Raw genomic sequence first — 23,977 nt, forward strand, 5'->3', positions numbered from 1 at the left:
GTTATTTTTGCAAGCTACAGTGGCATTGGTCAAGACCCTACCTAGCTACCTTAGAGATACATAACATGTTGGATAACATATTATTTCGGTCAATATTCATTAAAAATCAAGATATCAGCATTGGTCCAGTGTATCAATCTTGGCCGATATTGCTGGGTGATTTTTAAACTTCATCAATATTCAAAGTCAGCAGTACCCAAGCTGAAGACATAAGTACTAAAATAATGGAGATGATTGCATTGAATGATCAGGCAGTTTCTGTAGTGCAGGAGGGATTTAGTTGTCTCGTGCACCATATACAAGAGGTCTCAAAGTAGCAACTTCCAACATGTTTATAATTGATTATTAAATTAGTCCCACAGAAGAATCTGTCAATTTTCACAGAATATGTGCCCAGGGCTGCCAGCTTTGGTCAGCTGGCTGGAGTAAGATTTTCAATTCGAAACAAGTCTGCACACACATGAACATGTATTTACATGTATGTAACACAGATTTGCTGGCTTTGAGAGCATTGTGCATGTTTACACTAGCTGAATACATGTATTTCGACAGCCTGTAATAGTCTGTAGGGTTTGAAAACTACCCCAAAACTTTTGGAGTAGCTAATTTTAGGTTTATAATAGAATAATATAGGTTTGCCGTAAGATTTCTTGCGTGAGCATGAGTCTGAAAGCATGAGTGTCATGCCAGATGCGTGAGAGTTGGCAATCCTGCGTGCCAGCAAGCTTGGCATGTTTCACTAACAATTTCCACCCTTAATAAACAAGTTTTGAATGAAGTAAAAGAGCAGAAGCATAAAACATCTTACGATTGACAGTCAAAGTGGCAGAAACCCTGTCATTTCCACAGATGAAGGTATATTCTGCAGAATCTTCTCTGCTGGTGTTCATTATTTTGAGCTGGTGCAGTTTCCCCTGCACTACAATCCTGAACTTCTCACTCATCTCAATCTCAACTCCATTTTTCAGCCAAGTAGATGGCACATTGAAGTGTGAGATTTCACATTCAAAGGTGGCCACTTGGGTTTCAGGTACCTCAACATTCTTCATTGTTTTTGTAATTTGTAAAGCTAGAAATATAATTAACAACAAAAACATTTAACTTTAATAAATACAAACAGTAGTATCTATACACTTTATACATAGACTTCATATGTGATATAGAGGAAAAAAAGCGAAGTATTCTGAAAGAGATCTTACATTCTACAAATAAAGATGCACTGCACTGTAAATGTCCAACTATAGCAGTGTATTCTCCAGCGTTGTGTGTGTCCGCATTTTGAATGATCAGCTTGTGAGCCTTCCTCTCAGAGAGAATCTTACAGTTTTCACTTGGCTTAAGCTCAGCATTGTTGAACATCCATTTCACTGGGATGTTGTCATGGGACAGACTTAGCTCAAAGGACGCTGTAGCATAGCGAACAGATGTCATATCCTTTGGTTTCTTCATAATCTTTATTGCTGTAAACATAGAATAAAAATATTTCAATAAAAATATGCAACATATGATACAAATACACATATTGCATACAATGATTCAAAGGATCCTCACAATGTATATGTATTCAACTTACTTTCCACATTTAGTCTGGCATTTGCTGACAGCTTTCCAAGCTTGAATGCATAAACCGACTCATCTTGTGCTGTGCAGTTCTTGATCTTGAGTGTGTGCACCATGCCATCTACTTGGATCTCATATTTATCACTGGGGGTAATCTCCACACCATTCTTGATCCACTGAGCACCCTTCACATGCTCTAGTGTAAGTTCAAGACTGAAAACTGCATCCTGGGTCTCAGTGATAGTCTGGTTTTTTAATGTCTTCTTAATTTTCACAGCTTTTGAATACAATGTAAAATACAGTCAGGGCACTTACATAATCTTTCATTTAATGATAATGGAGTAGAAAATAAATAGCATTTAATAAAATTTATCTAAAAATAAATTATGGTACCTTCAACTTTCAAGTTTGCTGTTGTCTTGGAGTTTGCCACCTGGTAAGTGTATTCCCCAATGTCCTGAGGCCTACTGATAACGATGATAATCTTCCTAATAGCCCCAAAATCTTTGCTTTTGATGTTGTTGCTGAACTGTAAAAGTTTGCCATCCTTTAACCATTTTCCCTCAATGCTGGGGTTTGCTACCTCACACTCCATCTCAGCAGTCTGTGACTCTGCTACAGTGACATCTTGGAGAGGTCGTTTAATTGCACCACCTGAAAAGGTTTTTTATTATTATTATTATTTAATTTGAATTAAGTACGGATATCAGGCAATATTTTATAACAAGGAGCTAAAGTCAGGTGACAATAACATTCATTCATTTCAGATGTGCCCTATAACTAATCATTAATAAGCTTAAATTCTTTTTTGGCCAGCCCCCCATACCCATTGAAGAACTTTCCATGCTCCATTACCTCTTCTCTTTTCTCGTGTTTCTCCTTATGTTGATGACATAATGTTTCCATTCCACACCGCCATTTTTGCTAAATCTTCCCTCCCATTCTCAAGTACAGTTCCCATTTCTACCACCTATCCCTATGTTCTCTTCCCTAAACAGCCCGGAACAAGTCTTGCAAATATTAATGCACAAAGATACTAAGGATATTTAAGAATGAGCAAATATAAATTATTAGGCCAATATTTAAAATGTTATTGAAATATTATTAGCGAAAGGGACCTAACATCTTACTAAAATGTCTAAGATTTACTGCTCGAAGTGCCTAGAGTCATTCATCAGTGCATTTAATCTATGATTAAATGTTGGTTACAAAAAACAAAAGATAGACATACCTGACACTGTAAGTTTTGCGCTAGAAGTCATTTCACCAGCTGCAAATGTGTACTGCCCCTCCTCGTCTTTCATGGTGTTTATGACAGTCAGAAGGTAACGCTTGCCCTTAGCCTCCATCCTGTATTTGGCATCAAGTATGAGAGGCTGATTTTTGAAGCTCCATACTGGATCAATACCAGGGTGAGATAACTCCACCTCAAAAGTGACGTTCTGGGTTTCAGGGCATATTTGATCTTCCATATGCTTTATAATGTGAATCCCTTAAAAATGACAAAATCACAAGTGCAAAATCACACTCACCAGAGATGTCACTAACAGATTTTATGCTATATACTACATGACTTGTAAAAATGCTTACGTTCAATTGTCATATTGCAACTGGACTCAGCTTTTCCAACAACAAGCTTATAGCATCCTTCATCAGAGGCAAAGGTTCTGTCGAAGACCAAACGTTGTTTGTACCCCTTAGCTACAAACTGAACCCTCTCACTAGGCATCATCAGTTTGTCATTGTGATACCACTTCACTGAAGTGATATCAGCAGATGATATTTTAGCTTCAAGCACAGCTTTAGTGGACTCAACCGAGGTTACATCTTTCAGAGGCGTCAAAATACTAATGGCTAAAGGGAAAAAAAATAATAATTGTTTACATGTTTACTTACATAAAAAAAATAAATGCTTAAAATCAAAGAGGTAAAACAACTGAATGTATTTCTGAAACACACACATACCCACACACTCACACTTACTCTGAACTGTCAGCTTTCCAGAAGTTGTTAAGTAATGAGCTGGAACAAAAAAGGAGTACATCCCAGCATCGCTCCCCTGGGCATCTTCAATAAGAAGCCTGTGGGTGAGTTTGTCAGTCACCATATGTATGTGGTCAGTGGCCAAGATGGCTTGACCATTCCGCATCCATTTGCCTTCAACATTTTCCTGAGAGAACTTAACCTCCATTTGGGCTATGTCACCTTCACAAATGGTCAGGTCTGCAAGACCTTGCACCAGAGTCACTGGGCGTACTACATGGGGAAAAAAAGAAGAAATTTATACTGAATGCTAGTGTTGGGCGGTATACTGGTTCATACCGAAAACCATTTTTTATTATTGTATTTATTATTGTTATTGTTTATTACTCTTATATCGCAATGCCGGTTTAAATAGCCTACACAATGTTCAGAAAGTGGCGCAGCTGGAAACTGTTTAAGAGGGGACCTTTTTCACTGCTGCATCGCTAAAAATGTACCGCAAAAGATCAGAAACGGAAGATATAGCTGACACTGGAGTTAATGGTACCAACAGTGCAGTTTCCGCCTCAATCGCCACACTTCACGCAGCACCACTACAGCGCACGCATGCACACTCACTCGCGCAGCCCCTCTCCTCCTCTCAATAGCCGCTGAACACATTTGCGCTGATTAACACACACATAGCCTCTATGCAAACAGTGCTACAAAGTTGTGGCGCAAATGTCAAGTAGCGCATCAAACTTGGCGAAGCATCTTAAAGACTGACATCCCGGTCTTTATGAGAAATTTCGCAAGGTCAGTAAAGCTTGCGTTCCAGCAACACAAAACTATTAAACACCTATCAAAAATGTTACCTTAGCCGGCGCACACCTTAACATTAGTCGTTTATCTATAAGCAGTTAGCCAACAAACACGTTAGCCATATGTTATCATTAAGGTAGCAGATAGGCGCAATGGCTAATAAAAAAATAATATAGTTAATGTGGGAGCAATGCAAAAATGTACAACAAAAATGTGTCCTGTAAAATGTAGTAAACTCCCAGTCATAGTCATAAAAAATACCGTTGTATACCATGAAACCGATATAACTTTGAAAAAATACCGTGATATAAATTTTTGGTCCTACTGCCCAGCTCTACTGAATGCCCAACGTTGTTTGACATTCTGAATAGTATAATGCATTAAGTATATTTTCCAAAGTCACTGATTGCACAAGCACTCCTACGTATATCATATTTTAGATGCATAACGTATGTAGATGCATAAACACTAACATTTCATCTTCAAGGAAGCAGTTGTCTTTAGGTCACCAACAAGAAAGCTGTATTTCCCCTGGTCCTCCTTTCTGACATCCTTGACAAAAAGAGAGTGACGTCCACGGCGGGAGGAGATTATATATTTGCTGCTTGGAGAGATCTCTCTGCCCTCAAAGTACCAAGTACCCTCAGCATCCTCACGAGACACTTCACACTCAAACTCTCCAGAGTAGGTCTCAGGAACTTCAATATTCTCCAATTCTGCAAGTATAACCAATGGAGCACCTGAGAAGAAAAGGAAGATCATTTACAGTATAATTGTTCATTTATTCATGGTAAGGACCATTTGATTTCATGTGTATCTTGAGAGAATAATGATGACTTACCCTCCACAGTAAGTCTGGCAGTAGTTCTGATATGGTCATCATCCACGAGACAACAACTGTAGTCTGCAATGTCCTTCATTTCAATTATCAGTACAGAGAGGAAGTGTACGTTTCTGTCTGAGTGCATTCTGTACTTGTCTCCAGAAAAAATCTCGACATTGTTCTTCAACCATTTAACTTTCACAAAAGGCTCACTGGTTTCACACTCAAATGTCACCATGGTGTCCTTCTCTTTGGCATTGGCATCTTCAAGTTCTTGAGTAAAGGAAACTATTTGCTTGACTGAAACAAATGAAATATTACAGAAAAAATAGCATATGTATTAAATTGTAGAAACAAAATAACTTAAGAATCTATTAGTACTATTACAAATAATTAATAAATCACCTTGAACCAACAGAAATGCGTGACTTGAAGCTTCTCCAGCAACATTGACAGCTTTGACCATAATGCTAGCAGAATCTTCAATTGAGATGTCTCTGATTACTAATTCACATAAATTATCTTCAGGCCAGTACCAGAAAATACGGTCTGACTTCTCTAGAAGAATGCCATTTTTGAACCACTGACATTCTGGGTCAGGTTTGCCTACCACTCTGACACGGAAACGAACTTCATCAGTTGGGAAAACAGACTGGCTCTGGATTCGTTCCAAGATCTTAGGAGCTTCCATGCTGGGTGAAAGTTCTATTCTTTCTGGTTTAATTGTTGGAATAGTCACTTTGCCTCTTTCTTCTTCCATTTTTTTCTCCTTATCAGAGATTTCTTTGATCCAATGTAGAAGTTCCTCTTTCTTCTTCCTCAGCATGTCCTCATAGGACTCATCTTTCTTTCGAGACTTGAGCTCTACAGCAGTTATTGCTTCATAGTAACCCTCTTCTGTCCGGCGTTTAAATTTACTTCTCAGTTCCTCTGACTCTTCTGAAGATATCTCATGAACAACTCTTTCAGCTTTTTTTAGTTTAATTATCTCTTTTGGCTGGGTTGTGTCAGCAGGTGCGTCTACCTTTTGAACTTCAAAAGACACTCTACCACGATCTGGCGAAGGACCAGATTCTGGGGTCTTCAGATCAGGAGCACGCCGCAGGATGGACCTAAAATCCTCTCTCTGCTGTATTTCAAATTTCACACAATGCTCAGTCACACTTTCCGGGTTTTCTGCTATAACTTTTACCTCTCCAGAATCATAAGATTTACAATCAGTAATTTCAAGGTAATAAATACCATCATAACGAAGCCTGAACCTCTTACTCTTTCGGATGAGCTGTCCATTTAGGTACCAGTTGACCTTTGGTGTGGGGTAACCAGTCACTCGGCAGCGGAATCTGGCTGTGTCACCTTCTAGGACCCGTACAGGCTCAGGAAGCAGTACAATCTCAGGCTTAGTTTTCTCAAATATTTCTTCTGCTGTTACACCTGCTAGGGCACCTTCATGTGCCATGCGCTCCATCTCCTCAATCCTTTGTATTCCTTTCCTACCCTCTGGCAACTGAGTTTCTTCCACTAGGCCTTTCTCATCCTTCACAATTAGGGTAGCAGAAGTCTGGTCAACTCCAAACTTATTTGTTGCCCTGCAGGTGACAACACCACTATCTCGTGAGTAAGCAACTTCATAATCAAGACTGCAATAGCCAAATTCATTGATCATACGCAGCCTGTTGGCAGCCTCCAAGGGTTTGCCATCATGCAACCATTCAACCACCATTGTGGGGTCACCAATAGGTGTCAGTCTGCATTCAAAATGTACTGGACCAAAACGCTTTAGCCTGACAGATGTGACTTTCTTCTTGAAATGTGGTTTCTGCTGTTTCTCCTTATCATACAGGTCACCTTCTTCCCACTGTTCTTGACCATAGCGAAGATGCAGGGGCTCCAACTCTGGAGCTGCAATCTCCTTTGCCTTATATGTTCCTTTTGGGATGATGAGCTTCCTCTCTGGCTCTGGTTCAGGAAATTCTAACTCTATATTGACTCTGCAGCGAGTTGTGTCTCTTCCAGCCTTGTTGATAGCTGTAGCTGTGTACCAGGCACTGTCAGTGCTAGTCGCTGATGAAATCTTCAAGTGAGCTTCTCTCTTAGTGCCCTCAATCCTGTAATTAACATTGAAATTATGTAACACAAAATATTAGTGACTATTCGCTTTATCCACACTAAATATAGATTAAATCCATCTTCTAACTAATCATTTTGGTCAGTGAACCTATCCCACACAGAATATGGAACATAGCTGAGTGCACCTGGCATACAAAACCATCAAGGGGCATAGTCACATACTATTAGAAAACCAGTTACTCTAAGTCAGTGTTTCCCAATCCAGTCCTTGGGGACCCATAGATAGTCCATGTTTTTGCTCCCTTCCAGCTCCCGGGGAGGGAGCAAAAATGTGGACTGTCTGGCAGGGAGCTCGGAGGGAGAAAAGACATGGACCAGTTGTGGGTCCCCAAGGACCGGATTGGGAAACAATGATCTAAGTGCATGTGTTTGGACTATGGAAAGAAAGCACAGAGGAAACCCACACAACATGGAACGAGATTTAAAAAAAAAGCAGAGGCAAGATTCAAACACCATACCATAAAAGTGCATGAAAAAGTATGCAAAATATTGTCCAAAAATCATTGGCACTTACCTGATATGAGGATGCTTTTGTGGGGAAATAATGTCACTGTTTTTCAACCAGACAATGTCAGGAAGAGGATTTCCAATAGCTCTGACAGCTAACTCAACCAAAGTTCCTTCCTTAACACTAATGTTTTTTAACTTCTCAATAAATGTAGGTTTCACCAAGTTTTCCTTTGCTGTGAAAGCCAATGCAACATAGCACAAAGAGAGGGAGGGAGGGAGGGAGGGAGGGAGGGAGGGAGAGAGAGAGAGAGAGAGAGAGAGAGAAATGACAACTGAATTTATCGTTTTAAAATATGCACCCAGGACCCGATATAATTAATATAAAAAAATTTATGGAAGACATATCATACCATCAACAGTCAGAGTCATGGACACAGATGTTTTTCCAGCTCTGTTTTGAGCTACAACAGTCCACTCCCCAGAGTCATGAGGCATAGCTGGGACAATAATTAACGACTGAGTTCCATCTTCCTTTACTGCTATCTTATGGTTGTAGTCATTGACTATTTGTTGCCCTAAAACAATAAACAAATATATATTAACTAGCACAGGTTCTCAATGAAGCCGCAGGTCTACCTGTTGATTATATAAATATATGTTTGACAATTGTGTTAAACAGTCGCTCACCATTATGGAACCAGAAAGTCTCAGGCATGGGTCTGCCAACAACTTTCACATCAAATCTGGCTGTCTCTCCTTCAGAACACTTCAAGGAGAAGGGCTTCACAAGAAACACAGGTCTGTACAGTCTTTCCAACAGGCTCTCATCTGTCTCATCTAGTCTTCGTGTGGGAGAGCGGCCAGAAAAACGTCCGGGAGACCGACTCAAAGAGCGAGGGGAAGTAGAACTAAGATAACATACAATCAGAATGATCAATAAATCATTGGCAAAGAGTCAAAGTAAATAAATTGAAATATCCAACTACTTAACAGCAAAATAAATATTAAGTTAGACAATAACAGGAAAATTAATGTGAAATATATATAAATCAATTGGTGTGAAAGGTATGAACAACCACGCCAAAGTAAACCCAACTATTTTTAAATAAAAGAATAGTAAAACAGAGATAGAACTGACCTGATTCTGCTGATTGCATCTGGCTGAAGATAATATGACTGAGCCACAGCTGTGGTTGCAGGATCCACGTATAACTTGCCTGAGCTGACAGAATTTCCCTTCATGTTACTCGCAAGGGCAGTATAGACACCTTCATCTTCTGGCAATAGAACAGGAATCCGGAGACTAGCTCTCCCATCCTGCAGAACCTCCATCTGATATCGGCCACCATGCTTGATGCGCATGCCATCTTTGTACCAGGCAATCTTTAAGATGGAAAAAGAAATGAACTAGCTTACATCAGTGAATGCAATTTGACAGAAAATAAGGAATTAAACTTCTTTTCTAATTCATTCTTCATTTGGCATTTTAGGAAGGTTAAGTCACAATAGAACCAAACTTAGTTGTCCATTTTTAAATTACCTTAGGAAGTGGATTTCCTCCTACTCTGCAGTGGAAAGCAGCCCCCATTCCCTCCAAAACCCGGTAGCTCTTCACTGGGGTGTAGAAGGTTGGTGCTATGGCTTCATGTTCAGATATATTCATAATAATCTCTTCCCCATCTTCATTCACCAACTCCTGATAACTAATTCTAACAATGTAGAACTCGATCTCAAGAATAATTCTTTCCTCATAAGCAGAGATTTGGAATTCCTGTAACAACATGTGCAGTGGTTTTACAACAGTATATTTGTTTTTTTAATTTATTCTTATAAAATGGATTTGAGAAAGTACTTCTTTACACATTGTGTAGTTAGAGTATGGAATAGTCTCCCTGTCAGTCTAGTGCAAGCTAAAACCCTGGGTCCCTTTAATATTTATAGATAATATTTTAACAACTCTGAGCTATTAGCTAAGTTCTCCCCAAAAAAGCGTGATGGGCCAAATGGCATCCTCTTGTTTATAGATTTCTTATGTTCTTAATGTTCTTATTAATATCCAGTAATTGTAACTTTTTATTTCAGCACCTGCTCTGTCATAAAGGTCTTCATTGTTTGCATCTGTTGGGCCATCCTCTTCTGCATAAGAATCTCTTCTTTTTCATATTCACTAATAATCGCTGGAGGGACATCTGCTACTTTGGGTTCTTGCACCATTGTGGTCATTTCAGTTTTGAATGTAATTTCCTGCATCTTCATGTACGTTTCATATTCCGCTAGAAAACAGATCATGCAAAGTGTTTATGTAGATAACAACAAAAATTAAGAAACACATATTTTGCAGAACTATGAACAGCTGCCCAATATAACTGGCTTAAAATAGCTGATACTTTAATACTTTTATAATACTTTTAGTTTATTGCATGGATATTTTGTAGTATATCTTAGTAATACTAACCTTCCTCAAGCAATGTAGTAGACGCTGAAGCCTCTCCTAACTGATTCCTAGCAAAGATAGTGTATTCTCCTGCATCGTCAGCGAATGCCATGGAGATCTCAAGCTTGCACTCTCCACTATCCTTGTTGTAGACCACTTTGTTTCTGAAGGAAGATAAATGTAAATATTGTTAGGTATAAATTAATTACCTAATTACACATTTAATATTGCTAAAGTGTTGCTGATACGGATATTACCTGTATCCAGTAGTAAGGGGAACTCCAGCCTTCTTCCAGTAAATATGAGGCTTGGGACTGCCACCAATCTGACACTCAAAAACCACACTACCACCTTCCAATAACTTCTGTACGATTGGTTTCTTTACAAAGAATGGTGCCACAGCCTCTGCACTGGTAGTCAGCTCTAAAATTTCTTCTTTTGCTTCAACTGGCCAGCTAAGAGCAAATAATTATAATTAACAATGCATTATTTTTACTGGTAACACTACTCCGCAACCATGCTGCATCTCAGATCTTACAGTTTTATTAAATATGTCACTCACGGTTTCTCCGTTCCATTTAGAGAAACATGAGCAGCAGGGAAAGTATCCTTGCTATCAATTTCTTCTGATACTGAGAAAGAAAACCACACACAATATGAATAACCATAAACCTATTTTACAACATCAACAAAAAAATTACTTGTCTCCATTTTACCTTTCACAAGTAGGTAGCAGGAGGTGCTGACAGTTCCAGCCTGATTGGTAGCTGTGCAAGTAAAACGACCACTGTCCTCTGCAAAAGCTTCACGGATAACCAAACGAGCATATCCAGTCTCATAAGTGATTTGGAAGTCAACAGAGCTCTCAAGCCTGTAGTCTTCTCTAAACCACATAATCGTCGGGGTCGGGTGACCTGATATCTGGCACTCCAAAGTCACAGATTCTCCTTCAGTGACAGTTACATTTTTCAAACCCTGAGAATGGCAAAGAGATACATTTTGCTAGTTTGTTCATTAGTATGGAAAAAAGACATGCTGACATCTAAAAAACACTTACAATGACAAGGGTAGGAGGAGCCACGGTCTCCTGTGCAGGTATGGTGATTGTTGAAGCCTCAACAGCCTGCAAAATGTGTATATTATTGTCAACAATGTACAGTATAAGCAACCAATGTGGCTAAGGCTGACAAAAAACATTGAAGGAAGAAAAAGAAGGATGAATGAGTAAGAATTCCTGAGAAGCACATTTGTACAGCAAAATTTAAGGTAAAAACAGGATGTGGGGGGGTGGTATTTACAATCAAGGAGTTCACAAGAAGGGGATTACAACCTGGACCACAAACCTGTTTCTCCCACTGTTCATGTATCTGCTCCATGCCTCCTGTAAAAGAAGTGCCTATCTCTGTCTGTGAGAGAGTGCCAAAATGCATTTGAAATCTTTCACTGGTATCTTTAAAAGGTGATGAGGTTGGCTCTTGCTTTGCTTTCATCTCCACAATCTTATGAGAAGGAGGCTTCACAGGCCTGATGATCTTTTGAGCAGCAGAAGTAGAAGATAGTTCTTTATGCAGTGAAGCAATAGCAGAACCTGCTATGGAAACCTAATCAAGAAGAATAAATAAAATCAAAATAGTTTAACAATTTGCAAAACAATCCCATGACCCTATTCATGATATGCAACTGGAAAATGGATGGATGAATGGATTTTGAAAGAATTTTTTCCATTATCTTTAAATTTGAATGTCTGATAATCAATCTAACATTTCACTGCTTGCCTGATAGTCCTCATGCTTACCTCATAGCTATGGTCAGGTTTAGGAACAGTAACTTTAGAAACAGTGAAATGCGGTATTGGAGATGGTGCAAGCGAGGTGTCCACATGAGTTGTTGTAGTTTCTGTACTTCTTTGGATCTACAGTGACCAACAGATTACAGGTTGAGGGATGACAAGCAAAAACTTATTCCTGTGTTAAGACAATAATGTTTTTCAAAAAGATATCTAACCTGTGAAACCTGAACCCTATGTTCATCGGAAGCAATTTGAGAGGAACTGGGAATTTGTAGCGCTTCGGTTTTCATGGTCATGGTGATCATTTTAGAAGCTTGAGTGTCCAGAGCCTGCCGTTTTAAGTCAGGCTCTAAGATCTCCTCTTCTGCGTGGCCCTCCTCTGCCTGTGCAGGCTTTCGAATGCGTGCTAGGTCAACTGCAGCAAGGACTGTGGCCACTGCCTCTGCCTTTTTTCCACCTTCAGCCTAAGGACAACATTTGTATTCCAGAGCACACGTTACCCATAGCGGAGCGTGCAGAAACATAAAATTTAATATTCTAATTAAAGCATCTTACTGAGTGAGAGCCGCAGTGTTAGCAGGTCGATAAGTAATTCTACTTACACTCGTTAAACATTGCACAATACAATGCTGAAGAGTTTTACCAATGTTTTCCAAACTGAATATTGAAATGTTTGGGAAGCTTCGAAAGCATATGTGAGGGGAAATCTTACAGCTCAGGCAGGAAAAAAGAAGGAAAACTTGGATAGAATAAGGAATTGAAAAATGAAATCAAAGTTAAAGAAACTCAATTGTCTCAAGCCTTTTCAAACTTACAATTTCAAGAACTGTAGACTTAAATTTCACTTACATGATATTTAGAAGGCAGAACATACATTATATCGTATGAAAACCAATTTTTATGAAGGAGGTGAAAAGACAGGTAAATTGTTGGATAGACAACTGTAGGAAAAGGGATGCTCTAATATGATACCAGTAATTAGACAGGGTGATATGAATGAGGTTTTTTGTCAGATTATATACGTCTGCAACATCCTCGGGCACCATGCAAGAAGACCTGGAATTGTTCTTTTCCAGGCTGCAGACTGATTAGGCAGAAGTGTTGGAATCTTGCAAAAGTGAAGGTGATATTGCACAGGCAATATCTGTTATGAAAAATGGGATATCACCTGGATATGATGGGATAGAGTATTACAAACAGTATGTTCATGTAGTTGTCCCAATATTACTAAAAGTGTATCAGGAAATTTGGTTAAAAAGTCCAACCTTTAATGATGCCTTAATATCTTACGCCAAGGTAGACAAGGACACGACAGACCCTGCAAATTACAGTACAGGCCAATAAGTTTGCTTAATTTGGATAGCAAGATCCTGACTAAGATTTTGGCTTTAAGGCTGCAGCAGGTTTTGCCAAACGTTAACGAATTTCTTTTCTTAACTTCGTCTCATTTTGGATTTGGTCCTAGTTTAATTAAGTGGATAAAGACATTGTATAAGGAACCCAAAGCAGCAGCGATAACAAATGGTATAACCTCACCCTCTTCGCAGGGGTACTCCTCAGGGTTCTTCATTAAGTCCCTTACTGTTCATTATTTTTATAGAAATCTTAGCCATTGTAATTAGAAATAATGGTCTTATTCGAGGTATAGAGGGAGGCGGTAAAGAACATAAACTATTGTTGTACGTGGACAGTGTCTTGATTACGGTGACAGACCCGGTGACATCTCTGCTTAATTTAATGGACACTATTCATTCATTTTCTAGGTTTTCAGGTTATGCTATAAACTAGAACAAATGCCCCTTTCAAAGTCTTCCATACATGTTGGAGAAGTTTCATTTCAAGTGGGTCCCAGAGGTAATGAGGTATTTGGGAATTAAATTATGACAGGATCTTGAGGGAATGCCACTAAACAATGTTAATCCATTATTGCTTAGGATCAAAAACAATCTGGATAAATGGGAGAAGATTAATCTGACTTTGTGGGGAAAAAAATAACATTATTAAAATTACTGTAGCTCCTCAATTTAATTATATAGCTGTGATGCTGCCAATCACAATACCAAATGTAATTTTCAAATATGACAATACAATTAAGCATTGTTGGTTGGATATTGAGTTTGATTTGAGTTTACCATTTCATCCCATCAATGCCCTTTCCCAGGGCTCTGGGAATTCAGCCAATCCATCACTTGGCTATTCTAGTGAAGTATGGGTCAAAACTCACAGAATGTACAAACTATTACATCGAATACAAAAATATTCTTCGCCATGGCATAATCCTGCAATTCGTATCGGGAAAATGGCAGTGTTTTGGAGGGGGTGGCATTCCTGTGGCATACGTACTATGGCGTACATGTATAAGGACGGAGTGCCTGTGCCTTATGGGAAATTTGTTGAACGATTTGGTAGTAAGAGCAGTAGGGAACTTTTTGAGATATTTACAGATAAGGAGCTGTATAAATTCTGTTTGTAGAAAGGTTGATTATAATTTGTTTAGATACTCAGATGTGCAGCAGGAATGCTGTACAGCTTCCCTTTTTTATAAGTCTACTACTAATTTTATAAGTAAGGCCTCTCCCAATATATTAGTGCTCTGGCAGAGAGATTTAGGCATAGAAATAGAACAAGAGAAAGGGCTGAACATTTTGGCAGGTTGTGGCAAATTCGTGATGGAAGCAAGTATAAAATACTGCATAGGTACTAACATATACCATTATGACTGTACAGAATGAAGCTGTTGAATGATAATAGGTGCTGGAAGTGCCGAATGGAGACCGTAATTTTTTTGCATTGTATATGGGATTTCCTCCTGATCAAGCATTTCTGGGTTGAAGTTTTAAAGATACTGAGTAGCTGGTATGCATCAGATTTTCCTTTGTCCCCAAGACTGACAGATCTTAGATGCCAAATATATTGAAGAACTTATTTTCAGGTATTATAACTGGTTTAGTCACTGCATCCTGAATAATTTTGAGGCACTGGAAAACAACTAGGACCCCAGATGTGAAAGAATGGATGGGGGTCATGGTGAAAATATCGTCTTACGAGTGTATGCTCATTAGATTGAAAGAAGATTAAAACTGATACAACTTCACTATGGGTTAGATTTTGGACTCATATGAAAACAACAGTTTGTGCTGTGTAGGTTCCCTCATCCCCCACCCCCAATAATGTATACTGAATATTTTAATTTGAGAACCATGTCTGCACATGTATGGGTGTAAGTGTGTATTTTTGCGGATGTATGCTATGTACCAAACCTTCCAGAGAAAATCAATAAAGACTTCAATGCAAAAAAAATAATACATTTTGAACCTGGAAGCATCCCGTTGCTCAGTGTAGCCTTCTGGCAGCAGACACACGATTAAACCAGGATTTAAAAATGGAGATTTGTTCAAAAATATAGAGTGGTCTCTTATTTTTTACCATGGCTGTGTAAAATTGATATATTAAAGTAAAAAGAGCTCTTGTATCGGAATCTGTATTCGTTTCGGCAGTTGTGTATCGGAATCGGACTGGAACTGAGAAAATGTGGACTGGTCCATCCCTAAATAACTTACGTAATGCCTAGAAGTTGTGTGAACAGCCAACAAGAAGATTCTTCGTGATAAGAAAATCCAATAGCCTGCATTTCATTCAATGTTTTGAACCAAACATGCAGACATGTCAATAAGCCACCTAGGTTTCCTTACCTCTTTCGCTACAATCCCAGTTACTTGCTGCTGTACCCCATAGCCTTCCCACCGCTGCTCCATTTGCACTTGAGTGGTAGAGGTCTGGACACGTGAGGCACTGGCAATCATGCTAGTATAGCTGGATTCAGCTACATAATCTCCCTGCTTCCAGGGAGGGAGGACATCAGAGCCTGGCGTAATCTGCTTGCGGGTCATCAACGGAGATTTGACTGGTCTGATAGGGGAGACTGACAGCCTTGTAGAGGGAGACACTGACCTGTGAAAACAAGCAAACTTTGCTATAAATTATAACTCCTTTCAAAGGTATGTTTACCAAGGAAAAGTACTGTGCATGTAAGATTTGCATATTTTTTACATTTACTCCATACACTGCAAGGAAAAAAAAAAAAGAATTTGCCTGATTTCTTCTGTTTTTGCATATATGTCACACATAGTTGTTTCAGATCTTCAAACAAAAATACAAGACAAAGACAACCTAAGTAAACAAAATAGTTATCCAAGACCAACTGGCCAAATGTGGAAAAAGTAATTAGATTCTCAAAAAACAAATTAACCAAATTTAATTCAAATCTAATTAAGAATGGATGGGGGTCATTTCCCAGGGGAAAATTCATGCCTTTAAAAGAGATGAGAAACAAACTAACTGCACTAGACAGAGCCTAAGTGTGTATGTGACTCAATTTAAACAAAAACCCCAAAGCCTTGTATCTTGTTTGGTTACTTATGGTTAAGGTTAGGGCTGGGTGGGGGTTAAGGTTGTCATTGTTGGGATTTGGGTTATGCCCATATAAATCAATGGACAATCCTCACAGAGATATGAACACAAACATATGTGTGTGTGTGTGTATATATATGTGTTATATACAGTATGTGTGCATGTGTATATATATATAAATTGTCTGCTGTTCCATATTAAGTTACAAATACTACATATGTTTTTCTTTTTTAAAAAATATTGCTTAATACTTGTTCCAGGCTTACCTTACAGGAGGTGGAGTAGGTCCTTTAATATGCCTCACAGGAGAAGGTGACTGTTGACGTGCGCCTGCAACTTTTGACACTAGTGAGGATGTTGGGGACTTTGAAGTTGGCTTTGGGGCCACAGATGGGGGAGCCTTGTGTAGCAGCTGCTGAGCAGTATCACCTTCATCCACATGGACTTCCATCATAGTGGTGGCTGTAGCCTGATAATAAGCTTTCGCTCTCTGTGAAAGATTTTGAACGGTCTTGGCTAGTAATGTATCTCTTTATCAGTGTCTGAATTCAATCTTTAGTTTTCAAAGCTTACCTTCTCTACTCGTGTCTGACGAGTCTGAGAAATATGAGCAGCTGAAGTGACAGTCTTTGACTTCTTCACGGGAATTTCCTCCTCTTCACCTAGACGACAAGATATTGGTGCTTTGTAAATTATTAGAATAAATTAGAGAATTATGTATTTGTAACAGGCCAATAAAACCAAAGTGCACACACTAAGACTGGTACTAAAATAACATACTAGCACATCATATAGAAATAGAAATATTACCTTGAACCAGCAGTTCAGCAGTAGAAGTAGCACGCCCACTACTATTGGTAGCATTGACGGAGTATGTTCCAGAATCCTCAGGAAAGGCCTCAGCAATTAACAAACTGTAACGGTCTCCTTCTTGAACAATTTGAAAGTCAGCAGAGCTCTGAATCTCAGCTCCCTCCCTATAGAACTTCACCACAGGTGTAGGGATTCCTGTAACGCGTACATCCAATCTTACTCGGCTTCCTTGTCTCACAGTCATACTCTGTAGTCTCTGAATGAAGTTTGGAGGTGCAGTTTCCACTGATAGATAGATAGATAGATAGATAGATAGATAGATAGATAGATAGATAGATAGATAGATAGATAGATAGATAGAGAAAGAAAAATCCAATACTTTGAATATAATTATTGAATTAAATTTCTTATACATAAAAATGCTTGTATATTACACATTGGTTGATTTTTGAAGATAATCTATTAACAAAATTAAAGAATAAAAGGATTTCTAAAATGTCAATTTTTACTAGTTTGCCACCTACTACATGCCAGTACTTTCGGTATTCTAAGGTCCTTACTATCAAATTTGGATTGTGTGAAACGCAATTATAAGAATTTTCTTGTTTTTTTATATATATTGTATAGTTCTAGTAAATTACAAGTAATACTGATATATCTCTAACTAATCGATGACTAGTTCTTAATTCATTTTTCTCAAGCTATTGAATCACTGAATGAACATTAACTGCTCTTTATTTCAAACAGTTCAATAATATTTACTGATATAGGACAGCATGTTGATTCAATATATAGAACATTCCACTCATTTTCACCTGTAACAAGTAGTTCTGCGGTGCTAGTGGCTTGTCCGGCACCATTGGTGGCTCGTACAGAGAACCTTCCACTGTGTGCCGCTGTCACGGCGGGGATCATCAGAACAGCGCGGCCATCGCTGAACGAGATCTGTGCGCCGGGCAGAGTGGCAGCAGAAAGCACCTGGCCATCACGAAACCAGCTCACCTCAGGAACCGGAACACCTGTTGACATACCATTTATCATGACAAGTCAATTGTAATGACAGATGATAGCAGTTATACACAACGTTTTCTAAATTTATATAAAATACTAAATCTATATTATATTAATCTAAATACATAACATGTTCTAATTTCTTGATTTTATTTAAGTTTCTTTGTTTATGCGGATGCCTCCTTACCACTAATTAGAGCCTCAAACGTTGCAGCACCACCCTCAAGTGCCACAACGCTTTGCAGAGGCTGTATGAATGTTGGTGCCTGAGTAGACATGGTGGTCAGGCCGCTGTGGGAAAGGACACGACTCATGAGTACAATATTACAAAACCTTTACGCTTAATTAAAGGACAAGTAAATGCAACTGCGAGACTTGCAGCTTTAGGGTTTGGGTTAGCTAAGAATTTTCTTCAGGAGAGACTTCTGGTGGAGGGAGGGCCACAACAGAGTTCTGTATGCCCACTGGACCCATTCATTTTTGAATGCAGGAACAGTGGGAACTGACTGACCCGTCTGTGGGGGAGGGAAGATGGAAATTGCTCATAGGATGCCACAGAAAATATCAAAATAAACAAGTATTGCTCAAATGTATTTCTTGATTTCATCAAATTGTTATATTGAGTCACAGGAATTCCATAAAAAAGAATAAATCAGTTATTATAAATCTGTTATGAGTAATGTATGAACTTTTAGTTAGTGGAATTAGTGGTCTCACGTTCGCATGTGAAGTGGAGAGGACGCTGGCGTCGCATGTTTACCGCTTCTCCCTCCGAGTCAAATATTACTATTTTATTTCTTTTTATTTCTATGCTTGCCATGTTTTAACTTTTTTTGTTATTTCTCTCTCCTCACCCAACAGTGCATTTATGGAAACGCTCCTCTTTACTTAAAAGAACTGATAACTCAAACCACAACGTGACCCCTCCGCTCTTCACAATTAAATGGCCTCCATCCTCCCAGAACTAAACTCTGCACGATGGGCGATCGGGCCTTCTGTGCTGCTGCACCTTGCCTACGGAATGCCCTTCCTGACACTCTGAGGGCAGCCCTATCTACTGACAGTTTTTTAAAAAAAGGACTTAAATCCTTCCTTTTTAACAAATTTTATCATTCCAATTTTTTTTCTTTATACAGTATAAATCCCGTTATAGTGGACTTGCTTATAACGGACGAGGTCCGCTGGTCCCGGCCGTGCGCCTTTAAGAACATGCAGAAAACACATCGGATATAGCCAGGGGCGGATTAACGCACAGGCTAGATATGGCTTAAGACTAGGGGCCCCACGTGTGCCAGCCTGCAAGGGGGCCCCCATTGGCGCGGAGGGGGGTGGGGTTGGGGGGCCCACAGACTACTGTAGCCTAGGGGCCTCTGTACACCTTAATCCGCCCCTGGATATAGCGGACTTCCACATAACAGAATTTCGCTTATAACGGACAAACAATTTGGTCCCCAGGGCTGCTTTTACCTGTAGTTTTGTTCGGCTGTAACGGACATGCAGCTCCGCCAAAAGGCGCGTGGCGTGCTGTTGATATGCAGCGCAGATACGTAGTCGGGATTATTAATAGTCACGCATCTGGTCAAGTAAAGTTCGATTACTACATGTACAATATAATAAGGCCACTTAAAATTAATAAATTGTTTTACATGGCCGCCCGCCTCAATTTTTTGGTACCGCCTCGATTTTTTTTATATTTTATATTTCTAAAAAAATCCGTTTTTTTCACCTCAAAAACTGTCAGAGATTGTCAATACGCAGAGATCGTCAATACGCACGTGCGCCATCGTCAATACGCACGTACGTCGTTTGAAATCATCTTGTGTTTCTCTCAAACTGACTGCCGTAAGTGAAAAATCTTGAATGTCAGCCTCGGATTTTTCCACTTTTTATTGTTTGCACTGTTGAGAGTTTAAAATGTTGAGACACTGACAGAATAAAATTTAATTTTCTAGTTTTAGTATATCTCTGTTGCCGTTCGTCTTTTCGCTAAAAATATAAAATATAAAATCCCCTACTCACCAATATTTTAGAAGTTTGAATCATGTAAAACAATTTATTAATTTTAAGTGGCCTAATCTATAACACAAGAGTGTCTGCTGGGGTGTGACATGAGTAAATTGTGTCCTGTAGTTGTATTCTGGGCATACAGCAACTCTGAATATAACGGACTGTTTTGCAGAGATTTGTAAAGTGCGTTATAAATAAGATGTATTATTATTATTATTATTAAAAGAATAAAGAAATAAATGCAAGAAAGTAAAATAAATAAAAATTAAACTTAAACTATAAGAAAATAAATCCGTTTTTTTTTTATTGCGTTCGCCTTTTTCTGTATTACTCTTTCCTTATTGCTTTTGCTTTGTCCCGAAGGGCCAATTAATTAAGCTGTCAATCAATCATCTTGGCGGGCCGTATACTCAGACAGACCGAGAGGCAAAACGTGCTGTAGAATACCCAATTTTAATGGAGGAAACTGCGAAACAATTGGCAGTTGGACTCGGCTGGGACCCGTCCAACTTCCCAAACAACCATGGACTTTTATATATGGCCAGCAATCGGGTTTCCTGACGACATATTTCGTAGAAACATTTAAAGTTATCTGGTTGCCTAAACTTTTTTTTGTGGAGAAGCGCCTTATAGGGAAAACTGGGTTTATCTTGGCTAGCTAACACTTCCCTCAATTTGTTTTTAGAACCCAAGGCTCATCATCATCGTGGATGTTTTGTAATAAATGCTGACAAGAACTTTATAGTTGCACGTAATATAAATGAATGATGCTAAATGTTTAATTGATGAGTAGTCAATACATTATATAACTTGAGGTGTTGTTTTACTCAAAAATCCGACATAATTGACACAAAATGACAACAATAAATTTACATTTCAAAGTTTGAATTCCAGTTGTTGCTGCATCGGATTGTAGCGATACATTTGCGCCTTTTATAGTTTTCAGTAGTCCGAAAAAAGAATAACAATCATTTTAACCTTTATACCGCAAATGTTTCAATTAGCATATAAAGGTTAAAATGCTCAGTAAGTTCTTGCCATATCACCGCAAATGCACATAAAATACAGGCACATTTGCGCTGTTATAACAATGGATTTCAGCTAGTGGTGTGCAATACTGCAAGATTTGGTATCGATGCCATACCAAGTAAATACAGGGAAAGTATCGCCGATACGATACCGATATTGATACTTCTTAATAATTAAGGTGGACGTATCATCAAATTGTTAAAGCTGATTTAATTTTCATTAACTTTAAGTGTTTTTGCGATTTTTTTTTTTTATTAATTAGGTAAAACTCAGGACAGAAAGTTTCTAAGTAAATAAATACTGTAGTGTGGAGGTAAAGGCCGGCAGCTCAACATGTTGGACTGATTCCAGCTTGTAAATAGTTCTCAGTAGTCGCTTGTGTGATTATAAATGTGCTGTGTGTTATGTCATGTATAGTGGTTAATGTTTATTGTTGTATGTAGTGTGTGTGTGTGTGTATGTGTGCGTGCGCCCACCGTGTGTATGAGGAGTAAAGGGGGCTACGTGCACGGTGAGCAGTGCCGGTGTGTGGGTTGTAGTAGTGCGGGTGTAATGAACGCATTCTGATGATAAAACCCCGAACTATCCCTGCTGTTTAATTATTGCGAGCATGACTCAGCGACCCACTATTATAATACTTTATTATAAGAATTATATATAGTGTGTGTGTGCGCGCCCTCTTCTGTTTGCTATCCTGGCGCCGCCGAGTCACGTGACAGCCGGGAGCGGCAATTGAGAGCAGCAGCACGAACACAGACAGCCGCAGTGCATTCGGGAGAGAAACTGAAGTATGATAGTATCGATCTCATTCAGTGCTTGAAGTTCTGTATTTTCGTCTTTTGGGTTCCGCCACTTTTTTTCTGCGTTCCGGTACTTAATGAAACTGATCCGACGCAGCGACAGTGGCGCGAGACGCAAGACCGATAAAAGACTACATTACCCACGAGCCACGACAGTGCCCTATCATATGCATCCACTGAGTCCCAACCAATCGCATCAGCTTTAGCCCTAGTCTATTGTTAGGCCTACATGTATCACACTGGTCTGGTTCATGTTGTTTTAATGGTTTTTCAGTATTCCATTTATGAATTAGAAAAAAGTAGCCTATGCCTATAGGTTATTGCTTGGAAGAATGATTAAATTAAAATAGTTTTTGAACCAACACATCCTAAAGACTTTTTTTCACCGCACAAATGTCGGAAAATTAGAGTTCCTGCACTTATTTTTTCCCACTTCAAGCACTGATCTCATTGAACTGGTATTGGTCAATATCAATACCAACATTATTACCGATACTTGGATCGATCCGCCCACCACTAATTTCAGCACGTACGGTTTTTATAGGGGAATGCATGTTTGCGTGCCAGTTATGTGCATCCCTGTTTGTAAATGCAGCCTATTTATAACAGAGAAGGGCTGATCATCAAGTACGATAAACTCCATATTTTTCGCACCGTTTGCACTGAATTTCGCTATCAAATGTTTGCATTACTGAAGGACTAGCATTATTAGGCAGCACTGCAGTCTTTATTGGAACGGATATGCTTTTTAGAAACTCTTCATACTGTGTCGCCTTAAGTTTTGCAACCAAATTTGTGTTGAAATGTTTATCCTCCTCGTGAAATTTTAGTAGAGTAATGTTTATAAAATGCATGTCTAGCATAGTTGTCGCTGACATTCAAAGAAATCCACACAGCAGACATTTCTCTATTTAGTACGCGAGTGTGCAAAGCATTTTGGGTCGCCATTTTAAAGGGGACTATAGGGGGTGGCTCATGTTGAACAAGGGGCAGATAGCTGATTGTTGCTCTATCAGCTGATACTGATAATTGGTCGATACAATCAGTGAATCTCTAAAAAAACAATTAAAAACATTTATGTCCTTATATTATGGCACTCCTATGACACCATACTGTAATTCATGTTCGTTTTATAAGTAACAAAACATAAGGCGTTCAGCAGTCCAAACAAATTCAGATATAGTGGCTAATCCATTACCTCTTCAAAATAAAATTTTGCATGTCACTGCAATTTCACAAATACAAACAATTAAGAATACTAATACTGTCACATATGACATACCCATCATTTGGGTCATGGTTAACTATACTTCATTGTTTCCAGTGCTTGAAGTGGGAAAAAATAAGTGCAGGAACTCTAATTCTTTACGATGTGTTGGTTCAAAAACTATTTTAATTTAATCATTCTTCCAAGCAATAACCTATAGGCATAGGCTACTTTTTTCTAATTTACAAATGGAATACTGAAAAACCATTAAAACAACATGAACCAGACCAGTGTGATACTTGTAGGCCTAACAATAGACTAGGGCTAAAGCTGATGCGATTGGTTGGGACTCAGTGGATGCATATGATAGGGCACTGTCGTGGCTCGTGGGTAATGTAGTCTTTTATCGGTCTTGTGATATTGTCTATTCTCGGGCCACTGTCGCTGTGTCGGATCAGTTTCAGTAAGTACCGGAACGCAGAAAAAAGTGACGGAACCCAAAAGACGAAAATACAGAAGTTCAGGAACTGCGTTCCGGCCCACTTCAAGCACTGACTGTTTCAAAATATTATTACGTTAGATACACAGCTATCTTTCAGCAGTACTACGGTAAGGCGTATATTAAAAATTCACACTACACCGGTATATCGCTATATCGGATGAACAGTATGTTGCAAAATGTATGTTTGCTAGGAAATATCACACGACTGTGAATACAAAAATATACAAT

The 23,977-nt window shown here is 38.9% G+C and overlaps 1 protein-coding gene across 1 annotated transcript in view; it reads right to left on the reverse strand.

Moving 5' to 3' along the window:
* Positions 1-19,908, reverse strand: part of LOC111838565 (titin-like) — a 167,507-nt gene extending 147,599 nt beyond the window's left edge. Inside the window, 31 exon segments of the mRNA XM_072700231.1 lie at positions 809-1,069; positions 1,200-1,460; positions 1,574-1,837; positions 1,954-2,214; positions 2,792-3,052; positions 3,151-3,414; positions 3,544-3,816; positions 4,818-5,084; positions 5,186-5,467; positions 5,573-7,275; positions 7,812-7,980; positions 8,158-8,322; positions 8,435-8,655; positions 8,886-9,130; positions 9,288-9,518; positions 9,833-10,020; positions 10,203-10,345; positions 10,439-10,636; positions 10,744-10,813; positions 10,898-11,156; positions 11,239-11,304; positions 11,525-11,782; positions 11,977-12,093; positions 12,186-12,434; positions 15,663-15,921; positions 16,647-16,870; positions 16,954-17,042; positions 17,191-17,478; positions 18,009-18,212; positions 18,392-18,495; positions 19,672-19,908. Of these exon segments, the coding sequence (XP_072556332.1) occupies positions 809-1,069; positions 1,200-1,460; positions 1,574-1,837; positions 1,954-2,214; positions 2,792-3,052; positions 3,151-3,414; positions 3,544-3,816; positions 4,818-5,084; positions 5,186-5,467; positions 5,573-7,275; positions 7,812-7,980; positions 8,158-8,322; positions 8,435-8,655; positions 8,886-9,130; positions 9,288-9,518; positions 9,833-10,020; positions 10,203-10,345; positions 10,439-10,636; positions 10,744-10,813; positions 10,898-11,156; positions 11,239-11,304; positions 11,525-11,782; positions 11,977-12,093; positions 12,186-12,434; positions 15,663-15,921; positions 16,647-16,870; positions 16,954-17,042; positions 17,191-17,478; positions 18,009-18,212; positions 18,392-18,495; positions 19,672-19,700 (7,873 nt within the window). The 5' untranslated portion in view covers positions 19,701-19,908.
* Positions 19,909-23,977: the final 4,069 nt, after the last annotated feature.

This window comes from Paramormyrops kingsleyae, chromosome 16, assembly GCF_048594095.1.
Source record: "Paramormyrops kingsleyae isolate MSU_618 chromosome 16, PKINGS_0.4, whole genome shotgun sequence".
Classification (NCBI taxonomy): Eukaryota; Metazoa; Chordata; class Actinopteri; order Osteoglossiformes; family Mormyridae; genus Paramormyrops; species Paramormyrops kingsleyae.